Source organism: Odocoileus virginianus, chromosome 11, assembly GCF_023699985.2.
Source record: "Odocoileus virginianus isolate 20LAN1187 ecotype Illinois chromosome 11, Ovbor_1.2, whole genome shotgun sequence".
Classification (NCBI taxonomy): Eukaryota; Metazoa; Chordata; class Mammalia; order Artiodactyla; family Cervidae; genus Odocoileus; species Odocoileus virginianus.
In genome coordinates, this window is record NC_069684.1 from 48,032,613 (window position 1) to 48,054,506 (window position 21,894).

The 21,894-nt window shown below is 38.4% G+C and overlaps 2 protein-coding genes across 5 annotated transcripts in view; one reads left to right on the plus strand and one right to left on the minus strand.

Moving 5' to 3' along the window:
- Positions 1 to 2,006: 2,006 nt before the first annotated feature.
- TFB2M (transcription factor B2, mitochondrial) lies at positions 2,007 to 20,201 on the minus strand. 2 transcript variants are annotated; one of them, XM_020915265.2, is made up of 8 exons: positions 19,765 to 20,200; positions 18,997 to 19,085; positions 12,253 to 12,406; positions 11,772 to 11,920; positions 9,057 to 9,146; positions 6,481 to 6,543; positions 3,875 to 4,026; positions 2,007 to 2,738 (listed from the first exon to the last, which is right to left on the minus strand). In XM_020915265.2, the coding sequence occupies exons 1-8, from the start codon at positions 20,072 to 20,074 to the stop codon at positions 2,561 to 2,563; spliced, it is 1,185 nt and encodes a 394-aa protein (XP_020770924.1). In that variant the 5' UTR covers positions 20,075 to 20,200; the 3' UTR covers positions 2,007 to 2,560. The 2 variants fall into 2 exon arrangements, with proteins under 2 accessions (XP_020770924.1, XP_020770925.1); XM_020915266.2 differs by lacking the exon at positions 9,057 to 9,146 and having other exon boundaries at positions 19,765 to 20,201.
- Positions 20,202 to 20,508: 307 nt separating this feature from the next.
- The window catches only part of CNST (consortin, connexin sorting protein), a 94,226-nt gene continuing 92,840 nt past the window's right edge, over positions 20,509 to 21,894 (plus strand). The window contains exon 1 of one of the 3 annotated variants that reach the window (XM_020915202.2): positions 20,509 to 20,600. The gene's annotated coding sequence lies outside the window, so the exon portion shown is untranslated. The remainder of the gene's footprint in view (positions 20,601 to 21,894) is intronic. The other 2 variants (XM_020915201.2, XM_070474409.1) reach the window with 2 other exon arrangements.

Here is a 21,894-nt window from a genome sequence, read left to right on the forward strand (position 1 = left end):
CCCTTATACAGAAAGCGAAGAGGAACTAAAGAGCCTCTTGATGAGAGTGAAAGAGGAGAGTGAAAAAGTTGGCTTAAAACTCAAAATTCAAAAAACTAAGATCATGGCATCCAGTCCCATCAATTCATGGCAAATAAATGGGGAAACAATGGAAACAGTGACAGATTTTATTCTCTTGGGCTCTAATATTACTGCAGATGGTGACTGCAGCCATGGAACTAAAAGATGCTTGCTTCTTGGAAGGAAAGCTATGACAAAGCTAGACAGCATTTTAAAAAGCAGAGACATCACTTCTCCAACAATGTCCCTATAGCCAAAGCTATGGTTTTTCAGTAGTCACGTATGGATGTGAGAACTGGACCATAAAGAAGGCTGAGCACTGAAGAATTGATGCTTCCGAATTGTGATGCTGGAGAAGACTCTTGAGTCCCTTGGACTGCAAGATCAAACCAGTCAATCCTAAAGGAAATCAACCCCGAATATTCATTGAAATGACTGATGGTGAAGCTCCAATACTTTGGCCACCTAATGTGAAGAGCTGACCCACTGGGAAATACCCTGATGCTGGGAGACTGAAGGCAAGACTGCAGCAGAGAACAAGATGGTTAGATAGCATCACTGACTCAATGAACGTAGTTTGAGCAAACTCCAGGAGATACTGAAGGACAGGAAAGCCTGGTGTGTTGCAGCTCACGGGGTCACAAAAAGTCAAACACCACTGAACAACCTATTTAAATGTCTCATTTAAGAAAAATAAACTAAGAACTATAGGGACCCATCCTACATCTTGACTTCTTTTTCTTGCCCTATACAGCCAAGTTTATCACAAAGCACACACTCCCACCATTTATTTGAAACTGGCCTAACTGATAATTATATTGGTTGTATATTTTTCCTTAACTGACCTCTCCAGAGGCTTTGGTTACTATTGACTCCCCTGTGTTTTTACTGTGCAACAAGTCTAACTTTAATTCAAAATTCTTGGGGCACCTGTTACCATGAGCAACTATCCCCACATATTAAGCCTCACTAATGACTTTATCTTTTGTTGAATAATTGTTAATTTCTTTTCTTAAACTCTGTATTATATCATTTACCACTACCACACCTGATGCTGCTAAGTCACTTCAGTCGTGTCTGACTCTGTGACCCCATGGATTGTAGCTTGCCAGGCTCCTCTGTCCACAGGATTCTCCAAGCAAGAATACTAGAGTGGGTTGCCATGCCCTCCTCCAGGGATGTTCCTGACCCAGGGACTGAACCCACATCTCTTACATCTCCTGCATTGGCAGGCAGGTTCTTTACCACTAATGCCACCTGGGAAGCCCCACCACTCGTGACAATAACCCTGATAAATGCCACTATTACTCATTAGGAAACCAAGGCCTTAGAAGCATCTATGGTGAAATAAATGTTTTAGAAAGATTAATATAGCAGTAATAAACAAGATGTAATGAAAATGAGAGAGAAGTAGTTAAGTTTCAGGAGAAATTTAGACTTAAGGCATACGACTGAGAAGGAAGACTGAAAGACATTATAAAGATCAGGCAGATTATGTAATAGCAGGATAGGAATTACAAGAGAAAAAAGGACTCAGTTTCTAGCTGGACTGTAAACCAAGGACAATAGCAGGAAAGTCAGGAAGAAATGGTTTTGCTAAGTATTATTACTAATGTGCCTTACAGTGAGTTACTAATAATATGTCTTAGGTATTATGAAGTGTTATATATAACACCAAAGAAATTTAACAGAGGAGGTTAGATATGCCTCAGGTAAAATCTAGAAGCTTCTTCAAAGAGCTAAGAAAACAGATATTCTTAATTCCATTTAGGTTTATGTAAAAGTCTTAACTTCGGATGTTCTTGACGAAACAAAAATGCATGAAACTTTTGAATAACACAGACTGAATGACTCAATGAAGTACACTGACTATACAAGACAGAATTTAAAGTGGGTAAGTCAGGGTCAGCTTTATGTTTGAACAGATAGAAACAAAAGTCACAAAATCCTATTACTTAAAATATTTTAATTTCTAAAAAAGTTTAAACCATATTAAAATTTAAATAACTGTACAGTACTTGATAATACATTCAATAAACTGAAAAGTAAAACAAACCAATTAAATCAGTTTACTTTCCATGTTTATGTACACTCTTCTGCTCCCCCAGGAGGATATAAAAATCGAAAGCGAAAATGGAAAACTTAAATACAGCGTACGATATAAGGCCAAAAGAATTTCTAAAACTAAATTTCATCTAGTAATACCCTATCACTACCAGTATGCGTACAACAGACAGGAATATAAAACAAGACAAATTCAATTTGATTAAATCCACAATTAACAGACGTTTTCATTTCATTCATTTGGATAAAATAGCAACCACTGTTTTATTCAATAAACCATTATTAGTGGCAGAAGAAATGATCTGCCTAGTTGTGCAAAACAGTAACAGATATCTTCTGAAAGGATGTGAGCTTTTCAAACTCAGTGCTTTTTCATTTGTGTCATAATTTTCAAAATAATAAACAGTTCCAGTTAATGTCTTAGCAGTCCACTTCACTATGAGAGTGTATCCTCCATGAATTCATCATATAACCACTTACAGGTATCATCTTTCGAACATTCTATGGTTTCAAAAAGGCGCTGAAAGTCTTCAGGGTACATATCTATTACTCTCACATCTTTATGTTTTTTTATTTGCTTCAGTATATGCACTGCATCAATGGGACTCAATGAACTGCAAAATAAATACAAAATAAATCTACTTAATTCTTTTTTATAACAAAACAGGCAGTGAATGCTGTAGAGGTGGTTTCTAAGCCCAGGTTTAAATGTCTAACAATATATGTAAATTAATCATATTCAGTTTAAGAGCCTGCATATTATAAATAGCTTTAACTATGTCTATTCCTAAAGTTTCATGGCTTGCCTGCAATGCAAAGAGCAGATTTAGGCTTTAATGTGTTCTAATTGATTCTTAAGCAAAACACTAGTTTAACATTTGTCCTTCAAAAAAATTATGCTGCCTACCTGTTTCACCTTTTAACTCTCTTTGCAAAAAAATTATTAACTCCATTTAGGTTTATGTAGAAGTTCAATAAGTATACAAACAGCAGAAACTACTGTTTTCAAAGAGGAAATAATTTTTCACATTTTTGTGTAAATATTACTGTGAATACATTCAAAGCAGATAATAAACCTATAATTTATAATTATAAATAAATAAGCACTGTCTTATTCTGTATTGGTCTATCGAGAAACCACCAGTGAGCCTCTGACAATAACAAGTAAAGAACTGTAGTAAAATGTTTTGGTGGAAAATATTTCTGATACTTTTCTGACTGTGAATGGAATCCTGGTCACAGGTATAAACATCCTTGCAATTCATAGGATCTCCAAAGCTTTAGATAGAAATACAGAGTCTGACCCACATAGGAGGACTAGGGAGGTATAATGATTTGTGCCTACTTTGGTTAGGAAACAGAACCAAGGACAGGCAATGACAAGAGGCAGATGGTGGGTATGCCACCACTAATGCCAGTGGCAAGGAGCCAGTTCTTCAAGTAGATTAATTGCGACAAAGATAAAACAAATTTTAAGGCATCCCTAGTTGTTTTTTTCAAAGAAGGGGGGAAAAAATAACTAAGCTCAGGAGAGCTTAATTGGAAAATTATGTGGAAAATATATTTTCCTCAATATGTGTACCAGCAAGAAGGAAGTATTTTGAAGCAATATTAATAGATGAGTGAAAACATGGTCCCTCACTGTTAATGAAGCCGTAAAAGATATAAAAAAAACAAAGCTCTTAACACGAAAGCACAATTCTCACATTAAGTTGCTACGTTTGTATCTGCTTGTGTAATTCTTACTTACGGTAAGTGGTCTATTAGCTTGGCATTGCGTTTCATAAAACATTGCCTTAACATGTGAAAAAATACATCATAGTTAAAAGGTGTTAAGGTTCCTGAAAATAAATTTCTATGAGGAGTCAATTGAATAAAACACAGGTTTTGTTCTAATGATCCCTGCAGAGAAAGGAAAAGAAAACGTGTTAGTCATAAAATACTGCCCGTGAAAGACACTGTTCACTGCTGCATTCAGTTCACCTTTCGGCAGAGAGACTCATTATGGACCCTGAGCGCCTCTACAGCTTCCTTTTGGATGTGCCAATAAAGCAAGGCCCCAGTTGCTCTTAACCTGGGCTATTCTCCCGGGGGATGAGACACCGCCCCTCTACAGGACAAAAGGTTTGCTATAAAAGGGACGGACGCCCCCAGCTGTGTTCCTCAGATGCAAGGCAAACCCACCGCATGCACACCACTCAACCAAGCAATGTCACATTTTTCCAAGGGACACAGGGGTATGTGTCTCTGGCCAGCACCATGAAAGAGTAATAGCTCATTAACTTGTAAGCAGGGGAAAGTGAGATCCTAAATGTGATGCTAGTACATACTGAGTCTCTTCTGTATTTGAGGCATGACAGCAAATACTAAACATAAAAAAATTGTTGCCTTATAATTTTTATTTGGTTTAAAAAAATATAGGATTAGCAAGCATGACCTGCCTGTTTTTGTATACTACGGAACTACAAATGGTTTTTAGATATATAAAGGATTCTTAGAAAACAAACGATAACAACAAACCCACAAAGGATAGACTGTATGTGGCCTGCAGAGTAAAATATTTACTCTCTTTTACACAAAAGGTTTGCCAACCTGCTCTAGTATATGGTGTTATACAGATTAAAATAAAAACTGTATATGACTTGATGTAACGTTAAGCTGTTTCTCCTCCCTAAAATTAATTCCTCAGAGCAGAGGGAGCCTTATGTTTGAGTTCTTAAAAAATCTCACATATTAGCTAGTAATCTCTTATTTAGGCTGCCCAGGTGGCTCAGTGGTAAAGAATCCACCTGTCAAGCAGGAGACATGGGTTTGAGCCCTTGGTCTGGAAAATCCCCCAGAGAAGGAAATGGCAGCCCACTCCAGTATTCTTGCCTGGGAAATCCCATGGACAGAGGAGCCTGGTGGGCTACAGCCCATGGAGTCACAAAAGAGTCAGACATGACTTAGCAACTAAACAACAATCCCTTTCTTTATAAAAATAAATGTATACATACACATATGTAAACAAAAATACTATCTGTGGAAGACACGATGGCCAAAAAAGAAAATTTCAATCAGCTTTGGTTTCTACTTTTGAATTCTTGTAGCTTGTAGCTGAATAAGTTAATAAAAAAGCAAGGCAGTAAAATTTTAAAATATTTAGCAATTATTAACTAGGGAGGGGAAAACCCTACAATTGAAAGCGTTGTTAACAAGTTTTTGAAGGTGACTTTAAAGCACCTTGTATATAGATCTGGAGTTACAGCTATTGGTTCATTTGATAAATAAGGAAGAAAAAAAACTTCCCTGATGTCAACAAAGAGCTATTCGTATTTAATAGCTTAGGAAAAAATTTCCAGGAACAACACAAAAACATGGCTTCAAAAAAGTGGAAACCTCAAACCAAGTAGATAATGAAGATCATGTGCTTTAGAAAATCTGTTAAATATCTAAAAGAGCTTCTTAACAATTATGAACACACCAACATCTAAGACACACATGAAATATCTGAATAAAAATTTCTCATGAAATGTAACATTTGGTTATTTCATCTTCATCTCTAAAAGTTTAAACAATTATATTGGCCAAAAAAATATTTTACCTTTTGACACTCTCATTGAGAAAATGAGAAAGTGTATCAAATGTAGGGGAGTTACTCATTTTCAGGTCATGTGGATAAATACCCAGTGGTGCCAAGCCAAAACGCACTCCTATTTTGTGAGGCTACATAAATTATGTTTATAGACAGGGAAATACAACTAAAATTACAATGATCGCTGGTTACTCTGAAATCAGGATTATTTAAAAATTGAAAATTTTCCTTTTTCCTTTAGTGGCAAGAGGAAAAAAAAAAGTAGGAAGTGATTGGGAATGTCAGACTGAGCTAATACACTGAGATTAGGGCACATTAGCATTTTAATCCCCAAGTGGAACTTCTGAATTAAGCCCCAAAATTGTTATAAGTAGCTCTATATAATCTAAATGGAAAATCACCTTATAATATCATCACTTTGGTTTGTTATAAAGGGAAAAAATAAAATCTTGTTTTTAGTTTATCAAATTAGATGAATATTAAAATAACCATATTTTCCAAATTTGAGATGTATCTTCAATTCAAAAATTAAAAAGAGAAGACAGAATCTGGGTTTAAGCCTATTATTATGCTGGCATTCACTGTATAAATAGCTGAAAAATACAACTCTTCTTCAAAATAATTTGAATATATATTAAAAGCAATAAGATATATTTTTTATAAAGTTCTAGATATTCTAAAATTAAAAATTTCAGTAAATAATAGAATACCAGGTAATGCAAAAGAAAACAAAGAATGTTACATTTAGAAGAAGAAAGGAAAAGGTATTCATTCATTCTTACCCTATGCCTTTGCCTTTCCAGCTGTCCCTTGATGGTATACATGTCAAATGATGAGGAAGGCTCCTTGAGGGAAGATAAGTTAAAAAAAAAATTTTCTTTCATTTCTTTTCGGACAAAGTGCCACACATCATTACTGCCTTAAAAAATGGCTTTTGAATTAAAGCCAAGTCTAACTGAATTTAAGAAAAATATGTGACAGTTAAATCATACACATTTTTCTTCTCTGTTTTTTTTAGATAAAAGGAGGGTCAAAGGTCTATCCCAATACTGGTAACTCTATTACTTGCTTAGATAAATACGGCTGCCCTTAATATAATTATGTAAATATATTCTTAAGTTAGCAAGCACTTCTCTATTATAGGCACAATCAGTTTAGGGGCCATCAGATCAATACTGAGGATGTTTCTGCCCTACTTTAGTGGAAAAGTCACTGATATGAATATGCTGGGACATGTAAGGAGACAAACTAAGTCAATTTTTAAAAGAATCATTACTTCTTTGTATCTAACTTTGAGACAAACAATTTTGTATGTGAAGCAATTTTAAAAGATGACCAACTGAAAAATTGTGTGTGTGTGTGATGTATGTGTGTATGTGTATATATACAAGAAAGTACTTAATATGTGTACATACATTAAACACATATTTGGCTTCCCTGGTGGCTCAGATGGTAGAGAATCAGTCTGCAATGCAGGAGACCTAGGTTCAATCCCTATGTTAGAAAAATCCCCTGGAGGAAATGGCAACCCACTCCAGTATTCTTGCCTGGAGAATTCCATGGACAGAAGAGCCTGGCAGGCTTCATGGGGTTGCAAAGAGCTGGAAATAACTGAGCAATTTTCACTTTCATACACACACACACACACACACACACACACACATTTAATTCCAAAAGAACAGCATTTGACACAGACTTAAAAGACTAAGACATAATAGCGGGTGTAAGGTTTAAAAGGCTACTGTGAAAAATGATAATTTTTACTAATTGCAGTTGCTGCTGACATAGAATGAAAAATGCAATTGTTGCCCCTCTGTGAAATTCCCAGAAGTTTCTCGAATGTCACGAAGAGAAGGAAGGCAGAGCAACAGCAGGAACAGCAGGCAGTCACAGCATACTCCCACACCTAGTCTATCCACAGTAGTTGAGGGCCCTGCAGTGGGCACAGTAGACCTCACTTCTATATACCAAACCCAGAGGAGAGGAAAACCTACAAGGCCTTGGGAACCGGGTTTAACAATGGACCCTCCAGTAGCAGACATATTAATGTAATGGAAAACTGTTTAAAATGCTGGGTCTGGAGCAACTTGTCCTTTCTGAAGGTTAATAAATGCAAAAGTCAACATGGGGCTTTTGAAAATAAATACTGCAAAAAAATAAAACTATCCTGAAAGGTGAAGTCCTCTGAGGGCCTCTATGAAGAAACTAAACAAAAGTCAGGAGGAGAGAAGAGCTGAGATGCAAAGCCAACAGAATGAGATCAGTGGGGTTAAGAGAGGATTTTAGGGAAACCAAGAACTACAGCACCAAGATTGCATTATATGCTATGGGCAGAAAGCACGATCAGTGCCATGAAGGTCAAAGGCGAAAAAAATTTCTAGGAATACAGAAAAAGGATGACAGCATGATAGAAATAAGACAAGGTACGAGAGATCTAAACTAAGAACCTGGTAATGTTTTGGAGGGAAAAACCAAAATCGGAACAAAAGCTAAAATCAAATGAGATTACATTCTAACGACCAAGTATGTACTGAAGATCTTAAGGTGATCCTGGACAAAAGCAATGAAGAGACTACATGGAGAAATACTGTACACGACTTTAAAATTAAACAAATATATCTTTGGAAGAACAAGGGTTCATAAAATATTCACAAACATATTCCTTCTAACAATAGTCTGATGGATAATCTACCATAATAAAAAACAGAATGGGCAAATTATGCTATGAAAGAAATGGTATTTATCATTTTTTCGTTATATTTTAGGCCTCTATTAAAAATGGCAGACATACACACACACACACACACACAAAATGGTAGCCACAAGTCATATGTAGCTCCTGAACACATAAAATGTGTCCAGTCTGAATTGGTTTTAAGTGTAAAATATACACTGGATTTTTAGTACACAAAGAAAAATGTAAATTATATAATAACCTTTTTTTACTTTTCATAATGATACTGTTTAAAAATGTAAAATTACAGATGTGGTTTGTATTATGTCTCTATTTGATAGCTCTGATCTTGCCTAAGGAAATAAACTAAAAAGGAGAATACTCTATAATGAGATATTAAATAGCCATTAAAAACAAGAAAAATGTTTAGCTAGAAGGGAAAAAATTTTTGTAATTAACTATTAGCTATCAAATTTTTAAAAAGGTAAAATCTCCCCTGTAAAAGAATAAAAACTTTCACAATGAAATACATATTTGTGACACAAAACATCACCACAGTGCTCTATTATCTTAAATACTTGGGAAAAAAGAAATTTAATTTTTCTTCATTTACTGCTTATGGAAATGCAGCCTCTTTGAAAAACAATGAAGCTCTTTGTTGAAATTTAGAAGGATTTTACTCACCGTACACAGTACCTTAATCCCACAAGCTATTTGACCGAGCACACTTAATGACTGATACAAGCCTGGAGTTTGGGGATTTGCCGTTAGTTTCTAGTAAAAGGAAAATATACCAAAATCAACTGTCAGATCTTAATAGTATCTAGAAATGGTAATAGGAATATCTTAATAGTGTCTAGAAATGAAATAAAACGAGAATTAAATGCAAAATCTTAACCATTTCAAGTAAAAGTCTCCTTAAACTTTCACACTGAAATATATCATGCTGTACATTTAACATGTGAGCCTGATGGGCTACATATGGACTGAATGTAGTGCACCAGGCTCCACTGCACATGCAATTATCCTGGCAAGAACACGGAATGGGCTGACATTTCCTACTCCAGGGGATGTTCCTGGCCCAGGGATTGAATTCGCGTCTCCTGTGGCTCTTGCATTAGTAGGTGAATTCTCTACCACTGAGCCGTCTGGGAAGTTCATCTCTTTCCAGGGACAGTCACCATTTACTTACTATTTGCATTTGGGTGAGCAAATCATCTTTTCCTATCTGGCCCCTGGTCCCCCATAACCCCCATCCCAATCTGTAGCTCTTAAACAAATAAGCATTTCCAGTAATCTTGGATTAAAACATGAATAACATGAAGCATTCTGAGCAGCAAAGAAACATAACTTTCGAGGACTAGAGGCGGCCCTATTTCAGAGAATAAAAACTCTACAACTGTATGTTCACTACAGCATCATTCACAACAGCCAAGAAAGAAATATAATCTAAGTGCCCACTGATAGTTCCATAGGTAAAGAAGATGAATAAAGATGGATATGTTCTTTAAAAATATGTATGTATATATAGACACATATATACATATTACACACAGACACACAAAATATAACTCAGCATTAAAAGAGAATGAAAAATCTCCTGTCATTTTTGACAACAAAGGATGGATCTACAGAGTATTAAGCTATGTCAAACAAGTCAGACAGAGAAAGGCAAATACTGTATAATTTTATTCACATGCGGAATCTAAAAAACAAATAACATAAAACAGAAACAGAATTACAGATAGAACGGAAGGCTGCCAGAGGTAAGGGGGTGTAGGAATAAATGAAATAGGTAAAAGAAATTAGCAGGCACATGCTCTCAGTTACAATATAAATGAATCAGAGGGATGAAAGGTACAGTCTGGGAAATATAGTCAATAATAATACATCTCGGTGTGATGACAGATGCTAGCTAGATTTACCATGGTGATCATTTTCTAATACATAGACATTTTAAATCACCATGTTATATATCAGGAACTAACGTAGTGTTTAGATCAATTATACTTCAAGAAACAAATTAATACACCCTAAGAGTTCTCTTCACAAGTATTTTTTTTAAAGTTTCTATCTGCATGAGATGATGGATTCTTACCAAACTTATTATGACAATCATTTCATTCTGTATGTAAGTCAAAACCTTTTATTTTGGGGGGACTCCAAATCACTGCAGATGGTGATTGCAGCTATGAAATTAAAAGATGCTTACTCCTTGGAAGGAAAGTTATGACCAACCTAGACAGCATATTAAAAAGCAGAGACATTACTTTGCCAACAAAGGTCCGTCTGGTCAAGGCTATGGTTTTTCCAATGGTCATGTATGGATGTGAGAGTTGGGACTGTGAAGAAAGCTGAGTGCTGAAGAATTGATGCTTTTGAACTGTGGTGTTGGAGAAGACTCGAGAGTCCCTTGGACTGCACAGAGATCCAACCAGTCCATCCTAAAGGAGATCAGTCCTGGGTCTTCACTGGAAGGACTGATGCTGAAGCTGAAACTCCAGTACTTTGGCCACCTCATGGGAAGAGTTGACTCATTGGAAAAGACCCTGATGCTGGGAGGGATTGGGGGCAGGAGGAGAAGGGGAAGACAGAGGATGAGATGGCTGGATGGCATCACTGACTTGATGGACATGAGTTTGAGTAAACTCTGGGAGTAGGTGATGGACAGGGAGGTCTGGTGTGCTGGGAATCATGGGGTTGCAAAGAGTCGGACATGACTGAGCGACTGAATTGATAAGTCCAAACATTATACTATATACTTTAAACTTATACAGTGCTACATGTCAATTATATCCATTGATAAAAATGAATAAATGAAAGATGGTGGGGTGGTGTAAATATACTACAGAGTTATTATTAAGCCTTAACAAAGAATGACATTCTGACACATGCTACAATTTGGATGAACCCTAAAAAGACAGCACGGTAAGTAAAATAAACCAGGCACAAAGTGGAATACTGTACGATTCAATTTACATGAGGAACACAGACTAGTCAAATTCACAGAGGCAGAAAATAAAACAACGGTTACTAGGGGTCCAGGAGATGGGGGAAGGGGAATGAGTTGTTTAGTGGGCACACAGTTTTAGAATGGAATGATGAAAAAGTTCTGTGAAGAGATGGATGCTAGTAACAGCTGTACCACACATGAATGTACTTACTGCCATGCAACTGTACACTTAAAAAGAGTTACAATGGTAAACTTTAGTTATGAATATTTTATCACACAAAAAACCTTTTAAAAAATAAAGGAGTGCTCTACAGAAATTTAAAACAACCTTGGTACTCTCAAATGTCATGAGACCAAATTAAAATCACGCAGATTAAGACTAATCTGATAAAAATCACAGCACTCTTTCAAAACAAAAAACTAATCAGGTACTTGTAACAACCTACCCGGCATTCCTTTTCAGAGATAAACAAATTTAGTTCTGCTCGTCCAAATTTATATACAGAAGAACAGGAATACAGGTCATGTAAAATTTTCCAAAGTGTGTTTCTCTCAGTTTTAACTGGTAAGATCCCAACTACTTTTAAAGGGAAACCTGTTAAGAACACAAGCAAAAGCATTTAAATAAACTCTTAACATTTTTTTCCTATGTGTATACTTTACTGATTCAAATTAGGTTAACAAACTATATTATTTTAAAGTTACTTCAGTGATAACTAAGCCTTAGCACCATTTCCTGATCTAGAACTTAGCCGCTACAAAACTGCTTTGACTGAATCTAGGTGAGGGAAAGCCATAATCAATTTAAGAGCAACTGCCCATAAACTGTACTATGTAAATATTTACACAAATCTCAACAAACCTGGTATATGGCTAAAGAAAGCTGACAAACTATAAGATACTTCTTTACTGAAAGACAAAAATCACCTTTTTTCCAAGGATGTGCTTTCATTCCCAAATATTGAAAAAGCATATCTGAAGTCATAACGGGCGGTGTCACTGTGCCATGACTTCTAGGGTCCAGTTTAAAGAAGTCACAATAGATCACTTCTAGTCTTCCATTCACACTGTCTCCTAAGGACTAGAAAGAGACAGAAATTGTTTAGAAATTTTAGTGTTTAAAAATGGCAAGATGCTTTATAACATAACAATAAAAATATTAAAGTGAAAGATTCAAGAAAGTATTTTTAGATAGATCAAGAGAGTACTTCTTTTTCTCCCCAGAACAATTCAGTCAGTCCTTCACCAAACTTGGCTCATTCTGTAGGGCACTCACTAATTTCCTGTTAATTTTTCCTTTATTTTTCCTAAAGTCACAGCCAGCAACAGAAGGAAAGCTCCTTGCCTGCCAGAAGACATAAAATACACCTCAATCTTTTTACTGCCCATATGTTTTTCACCTGGCAGTGCTTGAGAACTTACTAGTGAAAGGAAGTATTAGTTACAGACTCTACAAACTTAATTCGAAGTTACTAAAAATCCAATAGAAGAAAGCAAGGTTTTGATGTGCACACTGAGGTTCTCATGCACAGAAAATTCTACAGATATTTATCAAGGTTTCAGTGAAATCTGCAATTTAAAGTTATGAGTTAAAAAAAAAAAAAACAACTAAGCTATCTTAACTGTTTGAATTCAACCTATAAATGACTCTATTTCTAAATTTAGTATTTAATGATTACTTTCAAGAGGACCCTTAAAAAAAAACTAGTGCTAGAGAAAGGAACAGAGTTGGGAATGGAAACAATATATTTTTGGTCATGATAATTTTGACACACCTATTACGGGACTTAAGTGGAGATGCAGGTAGGAAGTTGCAGACCTGGACACTGAAGCACAGGCTGAAGACATAAACGAGCTGAAACAAGACACGGTTTACCACAAAAGCCTTAGGAAGTGGGCCTCTGGAAGCACTGCTATGAACAAACCAAGCGGAGGGGATGGAATTCCAGCTGAGCTATTTCAAATCCTACAAGATGATGCTGTTAAAAGTGCTGCACTCAATATGCCAACAAATTTGGAAAACTCAGCAGTGGCGACAGGACTGGAAAAGGTCAGTTTTCATTCCAATACCAAAGAAGGGCAACGCCGAAGAATGTTCAAACTACCATACAATTGCACTCATTTCACATATTAGCAAGATAATGCTCAAAATCCTTCAATCAAGGCTTCAACAGTACGTGAAACAAGAATTTCCAGACGTTCAAGCCGGATTTAGAAAAAGCAGAGGAACCAGAGATCAAACTGCCAGGATTTGCTGAATCATAGAAAAGGTAAGGATATTCCAGAAAAACAACTACTTCTGCTTCATTCTACTAAACCCTTTGACTGTGTGGATCACAACAAAATGTGGAAAATTCTTAAAGAGATGGGGCTACCAGACCACCCGGCCTGCCTCTTGAGAAATCTATATGCAGGTCAGAAAGCAACAGTTAGAAGCAGACATGGAACAACAGACTGTTTCCAAATTGGGAAAGGAATACTTCAAGGCTGTATATTGACACCCTGCTTACTTAACTTCAATGCAGAGTGTATCAAGCAAAATGCTGGTATGGATGAAGTGCAAGCTGGAATCAAGATTGCTGGGAGAAATATTAATAACCTCAGATATGCAGATGATACCACCCTTACAGCAGATAGTCAAGAGGAACTGAAGAGCCTCTTGATGAAAGTGAGAGAGGAGAGTGCATTCAATCCCATCACTTCATGGCAAAGAGATGGGGAAACAATGGAAACAGTGGCAGACTTTATTTTCTTGGGCTCCAAAATCACTGTGGATTATGACTGCAACCATAAAAATAAAAGACAACTGCTCCTTGGAAGAAAAGCTATTACCAACCTAGACAGCATATTAAAAAGCAGAGACATCACTTTGCTGACAAAATCCATCTAGTCAAAGCTATCGTTTTTGCTGTAGTCATGTACGGATATGAGAATTGGCCTATAAAGAAGGCTAAGCACTGAAGAATTGATGCTTTCGAAGTGCAGTACTGGAGAACACTCTTGAGAGTCCCTTGGACTGCAAGGAGATCAAACCAGTGAATCCTAAACGAAATCAACCCTGAATACTCATTGGAATGACTGATGTTGAAGCTGAAGCTGCAATATTTTGGCCACCTATTGTGAAGAGCCAACTCAATGGAAAAGACCCTGATGCTGGGAAAGACTGAGGGAAGGAGGAGAAGCAGGAGACAGAGGATGAGATGGTTGGATGACACCACTGACTCAATGGACAATAGTTTGATCAAACTCTGGGAGATAGTGAAGGACAAAGAAGCCTGGTGAGTTGCAGTCCATGGGGTCGCAAAGAGTTGAACACAACTGAGCAACTGAACAACCACCACAAAAGATGATGTCTCTTCTACTGAATACACACAGCTATTTCTGCAACAATAGTCTTCAAAATTCAAATGAGATGTAACTCGATCTATTAGGGGAAAAAACCACAACTATAGTTGATTTACAAAAGTTGTGACAATTTATCATTATAGAACACAACTTGCAACATGTGTATCTCTAGCACATCCAAATAGGAAAACAAACTTACTGTTTGAAACACTGTTAATGTGGAATCTGAGGAATTTTATCAGGGAAGTAGACTAAGGGAGAGAAGGATTTTAAACTTAGGTAAACATGCTGAGTCAAGCATTAATCTTGAAAATCCTTTTAGTTTTTAGTACAACTGAGAGCCTTTAGGTGGCTGGAAGCACTGCTTGCTAAGAGCACCACTTAAGGCCCTGATTTAGGGTTGCAAAGGTTCTATTTAATTACTTCTCTTTTATTCTGGCACATATATATGATTTCACACAAAACTTTGAATGGCTCTTCACTTTCAGTTCAGTTCAGTTCAGTGGCTCAGTCGTGTCCAACTCTTTGCAACCCCTTGGACTGTAGCACACCAGGGCTCTCTGTCCATCACCAACTCACAGAGTTTACTCAAACTTATGTCCATTGAGTCAGCGATGCCATCCAACCATCTCATCCTCTGTCTTTCCCTCCTCCTCCTGCCTTCAATCTTTCCCAGCATCAGGGTCTTTTCTAGTGAGTCAGTTCTTCAAATCAGGTGGCCAAAATTGAAGTTTCAGCTTCAGCATCGGTCCTTCCAATGAATACTCAGGACTGACTTCCTTTAGGATGGACTAGTTGGATCTCCTTGCAGTCCAAGGGACTCTCAAGAGTCTTCTCCAACACATAATTCAAGAGCATCAATTCTTTGGCACTCAGCATTTTTTATAGCCAAACTCTCAAATCCACACATGACTACTGGAAAAACCATAGCTTTGACAAGGCGGACCTTTGTTGGCAAATTAATGGCTTTGTTTTTTAAGATGCTGTCTAGGTTGGTCATAACTTTTCTTCCAAGGAGCAAGCATCTTTTAATTTCTTGGCTGCAGTCACCATCTGCAGTGATTTTGGAGCTCAAAAAGAAAAAGTCTGTCACTGTTTCCCCATCTATTTCCCATGAAGTGATGGGACCAGATGCCATGATCTTAGTTTTCTGAATGTTGAGTTTTAAGCCCACTTTTTCACTCTCCTCTTTCACTTTCGTCAAGGGGCTCTTTAATTCTTCATTTTCTGCCATAAAGGTGGTGTCATCTGCATATCTGAGGTTACTGATATTTCTCCCAGCAAACTTGATTCCAGCTTGTGCTTCATCCAGCCCAGCGTTTCTCATGATGTATTCTGCATATAAGTTAAATAAGCAGGGTGACACTATACAGCCCTGACATACTTCTTTCCCAATTTGGAATCAGTCTGTTGTTCTATGTCCAGTTCTAACTGATGCTTCCTGACTTGCATACAGACTTCCAAAGAGGTAGGTCAGGTGGTCTGGAATTCCTATCTCTAAGAATTTTCCACAGTTTGTTGTGATCCACACAGTCAAAGGCTTCGGCATAGTCAATAAAGATGTTTTTCTGCAACTCTCTTGCCTTTCTGATGATCCAACGGATATTGGCAATTTGAACTCTGGTTCCTCTGGCTTTTCTAAATCCAGTTTGAAGATCTGGAAGTTCACGGTTCATGTATTGTTGAAGCCTGGCTAGGAGAATTTTGAGCATTACTTTACTAGTGTGTGAGATGAGTGCATTTGTGTGGTAGTTTGAGCATTCTTTGGCATTGCCTTTCTTTGGGGTTGGAATGAAAATGGATCTTTTCCAGTCCTGTGGCCACTGCTGAGTTTTCCAAATTTGCTGGCATATTGAGTACAGCACTTTCACAACATCATCTTTTAGGATTTGAAATAGCTCAACTGGAATTCCATCACCTCCACTAGCTTTGTTCGTAGTGATGCTTCGTAAGGCCCACTTGACTTCACATTCCACGATGTCTGGCTCTAGGTGAGTGATCACACCATTGTGGTTATCTGGGTCATGAAGATCTTTTTTGTATAGTTCTGTGCACTCTTGCCACCTCTTCTTAATATCTTCTGCTTCTGTTAGGTCTGTACCATTTCTGTCCTTTAATGTCCCCATCTTAAATGAAATGTTCCCTTGGTATCTCTAATTTTCTTGAAGAGATCTCTAGTCTTTCCCATTCTATTATTTCCCTCTATTTCTTTGCATTGATCATTTAGGAAGGCTTTCTTATCTCCTCTTGCTATTCTTTGGAACTCTGCATTCAAATAGGTATATCTTTCCTTTTCTCCTTTGCCTTCGCTTTTCTTCTTCTCACAGCTATTTGTAAGGCCTCCTGAGACAACCATTTTGCTTTTTTACATTTATTTTTCTTGGGGATGGTCTTGATCACTGCCTCCTGTAGAATGTCACAAACCTCCATCCATAGTTCTTCAGGCACTCTATCAGATCTAATCCCTTGAATCTATTTGTCACTTCCTCTGTATAGTCGTAAGGGATCTGATTTAGGCCATAACTGAATGGTCTAGTGATTTTCCTTAGTTTCTTCAATTAAGTCTGAATTTGGCAATAAGGAGTTCATGATCTGAGCCACAGTCAGCTCCTGGTTTTCTTTTTGCTGACTGTATGGAGCCTCTCCATTTTTGGCTGCACTTTATAACGAGTTAAAGGCTGAGTTCAAGTTATTGCTAAGAGGAGGTGCGAATGAAGAGTTAAGACATTTAAATTTTGTGCTTATATTAACAGTTTCAGAAACATTTTCAACAGTAGTCTTACATTCTCTCAAGAAACACTGTGTGTGAGGAATTCTCCAGACCCTAATTATCCTTTTTTCATTGATTCAATTATTTTGAGACTGTTACTTTGATCTTATAGAAAATCAACCACTGTGTTACAGGATAACAAACTGTAAACAGGACATATTAATGATATCTATAGTTCACTTCACTTCAGTCATTCAAAAGGGTATATCTTTCCTTTTCTCCTTTGCCTTTACCTTCTCTTCTTTTCTCAGCTATTTGTAAGGCCTTCTCAGACAGCCATTTTGCCTTTTTGCATTTCTTTTTCTTGGGGATGGTCTTGATCACTGTCTCCTATTCAATGTCATGCCTCCATAGTTCTTCAGGCACTCTGTCTATCAGATCTAATCCCTTTAATCTGTCACTCCCACTGTATAATCATAAGGGATTTGATTTAGTTCATACCTGTATGATCTAGTGATTTCACCTACTTTCTTCAACTTAAGTTTGAATTTTGCAATAAGGAGTTCATGATCTGAGCCACAGTCAGCTCCTGGTCTTGTTCTTGCTGACTATATAGAGCTTCTCCATCTTTGGCTTCAAAGAATATAATCAATCTGATTTCAGTATTGACCACCTGGTGGTGTCCATGTGCAGAGACTTCTCTTGTGTTGTTGGAAGAGGGTGTTTGCTATGACCAGTGCCTTCTCTTGGCAAAACTCTGAACATGTAGGTTAATCTTCAAAAGTAGGCACCCTTCTAAGTACCAAAATAAAAGTTATCTTGTTTTTAATTTCCAGGTTGAAATTACAGATGGCTTTGTTTACTAAATCACACTCAAGATCTTGAATCTCTGAACAATTTTATGTGTTCTTTTTCTTGTCATGTTTTTGGAATTTCAGCAGATTTAACATCAATTAAATAACCTTATTATAATCTTGATTTTTTTCAGTTGTAGAAAAACAGCCATCAAATGTGTTGTATGGTTTTATTTTCCTGAATTGAATCAAATGATTTATAAAAGAAGGAAGGAAAGGAAAGAAAGAAAGAAAAAGAGGCGGTCAATGAGGCCAGAAATTTCCACTTTACCGTTTACTGAACTTGTCAGCCATACATGAAGCCGAATTCACTAAAAATCCCATTTGGATAATACCTTTACTCTGTGCAGTTTTATAAGAATACATCAAACTTCTCTTGCCTCTGAGTCCTTAAGTCCAGGATTAGCATAGTCCTAGCAACTAGATTCTAAGCTCCCTTCCAAGCCCGTTCTAGGAAAGAGGCACAGGATAGTCCACTAGTGTTGAGGAAACAAGCCTAGAGACACCAGTTATACATTTTATTCAAAGTCACCCATGTGTAGCAGAGCTGAAATTAGCAAACACAAGTTTGAATCCTATCTTTCAGTCATTCAGCAATCACTGATACCTACTTTGTTCTATCCATTGAGGGTAAGGAGATATTCATGGCATAGCCTGTAAGAGTGATTTTTTAAAAATAATCTGTGTGCTTAATTTTACTTCCCTAAAACACTGGAATGTAGCTGACTGAACAATAAATTATTTTTAAAAACAAAAATATACCTTCAATTCTGGAATAAAAGTTTTCTCACTTTCAAGGGCAACCACTCTGGCACCACTTTCAAGCAATGCTCGGGTCAGTACTCCAGGACCTAGCACATTAAAAGAACGAAAAGTTTATTTGCAAAAGAAACACCATAATCTTTTTCAATTGAAAGAAATTAGATGTTTTACCTGTATGATCTAATTTTAATTCTCACAACATCCCCAAAGTAGATATTATACTCCTTATTTACACATAAGGAAACCGGGAATTAGATAGTCACTTTACTCCAACTTCACAACCAGTACGTGGTGCTACATGGCTCTGAAAGCATTCCGTGAAAGAGTGAAAAACCCGCGCTCTTAATTACAATGTTTCACTACTTCTCAAGAAAAAACAAACAAAAAAGGGTGCCTCTAGCTTAGCACTTACTTATGGACTATCCGAATATTTTAATAGCAAAGATACTGCGAAACCTAAACAGAACTTGACTGTTCATGATAGGAAATGGTGCTTTAAAGAAATTATTTTTCAGTAAGTCTATAAATCTTGCATTCCCAGCATCCTGCTACGGTCTATGGAAAATGCACTAAAGAGTAAGATGAAAAGTTCTTTTGGGAAGATAGTGAAATCTAAGAGCATGTCTTATCAAAATATTTTGTGAACTGCAAACTGATAACAGAAATATGTGAAGTCACGATTAACACAGGCCATAAAAGTTCCTTAAACGAAGAGGTCATACTTCTGACAATACGCAGACATGAAAGTGCAGTCCGAGAGGGACTCACCTGGATTGCACTCCAGGATTAGCTGGCCAGCTTTTCGTTTTCCCCGCAGCATGCGCACCATGGTCTCAGCCAATCTCGGACTGGTTACGTACCGCTTGGTCTCGGAGCGGGACTTGTACAGGCGCGAGGACGCTTTTACAAATCCCACATCGGACTCCAGTTGAGGATGGAAATCATACAAGCCACGACAGTTCTCTGCCGGGACGTCCTTCCACCTCGCCGCTACGGAATTCACAACGCAAGATCGCCCAGCGCGGGTAAAGGCTGAAAGCGTCAGCCGAGAGGGAATTCTCGCCCCTGGGACCCACATTCTCACCCTCTAAGGCCTGTCCCAGGGTCGACCAGGATCGTTACATTGTCGACTAACTCCATACAGGGTACACCCCACGTGCCACTGAGCCCTACTCCAGGACTAGGCCGGCGGAAGTAAACACTCCGCGCTGTGCCTGCGAATGACCTCTCTGTCTTGCCTTTGCCGTCACTTCCGTTTCCGTGCCGGCGCAGACGCCGGAGGATTGCGAGTGGACAGCCGGGGAGAGAGAAGGCCCCATCTAGGCGGTGTCTGAACTCGGACTCTATGGTCGTCCGCCCTCTGTACCTCCTCTCTAGCCTCCGCGCTCTATGCTCCGCGGTCGCTGGCCGCCGGCCGCCCGCCCGCCTGCCGGGAGGGGTGCGCAGAAGGAGGCGGGGCGGGAAGGCGAGAGGTGTCTCCTCCACCCGACCGGCGGGAGACCTGAGCAACCTCTGTGACAGCTCGTCGGCCGCCATGTCAGCGAGCGGGGCTGGAAACAGATTCGGCGCCCGGCGGTAGCCCTCCTTGCGTCTCCTGTTCCCAGGTAAGGAGAGGAAGAGCGAGATGCAGGAGACCTGCCGGCTGGCGGCCGAGGGGAAAGCTTTTGGGAGCCCCCCTCGTTCCTTCCCCGGCGCTGTCCTCCTCTGGCAGCGCCGCCTCTGCCCACCGGGTGCAGTGGAGCCCCGTTCCCTCACCTCCGCCCCTTCTCCGCTCCCCTGTTTTCCTCTTTTTCTCTCGCCGCCGTGGCCTCTCCCTGCGCCGCGCGCCCATTTCTCCCTCCCTAGGGCACTCGCGCCAGAAGTCCTCCCTCGCCCGGCTGCCCGCGGAGCCTGCGGCTTCCTCTGCGCTTCTGTTCCTTTTCATTCTGTTGCCCACAGTCTCTCCACCTCTGCGGGTGATTTGTATTTTCCTGCATACCTGTTCCCCGCCCTCGCCTCGCCACTTAGGCTGTCAAGAAGCACCTAGTGCCTCCCTTCCATTCCTCCCTCCGGGCCAATGGGCCAATATTTACCTTTGTTTTTATTTTTATTTGCGTGTTATTAAAGGTGTAAAGTTAAGATTTTTAAAAAAAGATGTAAAAGCTTAGCATTCCTTCCTAAGCTTGGAAACATTAAGGTGTTAGCATGCTTATTTTGTTTCTTTTGTGAACTTAGTCCAACACATCCTACTGTGGAATGCAATTTAAAAGAGAGATTCCAAAGACTCTAAAAATAGGATGCCCTAATGGAAATTTTGGCAGTCTTTTTAACCTCTTAGGCAGTGTTAGAAGCCTCAATTCTTTGAGAGTGATTTCAGTATTTAAGGATTATACTCAAGAGCTTTAACAGCATCACTCTTTCTACCAAGGCAGGAAGCTGCAGGCATTCAACTTCCTATTTTAAAATATGCACCATTCTTTCTGCATACTTTACTGGCCGCGTAATTGATCTTGGCATTTTAAATGCACAAGGAAAAGGTTTCTAAGGAATGTATCACTTAGCAAATAGAAGTCTGAGGATTTACTCAGCTGATGAATATCAAATGGAGAAGGAATTGATGGCCAACTGTGATCTTTCTCCGACGATAAATTTGTTAGGACAGCGTAGAAAGTATCTTATCAACTGTTGTGGAGCCCTGGGAACCCTTTGGTCTTAATTTTTAAAAATTCTTTTTAAAATGCGATTTTGCCATTGACAGTTCTCTAGAAGTTATTATTCTTGCACCCTCTGAACACCTGAGTGAACACCAGACCACCTCCCATCCTTTTACTGAGTTGTCCCCTCTCTCCTTATAAAAGCATTTTTGTAGATTCAGAAAGACAGGAGCTCTGGAGGTCTAAATATTGTTAAAGTCAAAGC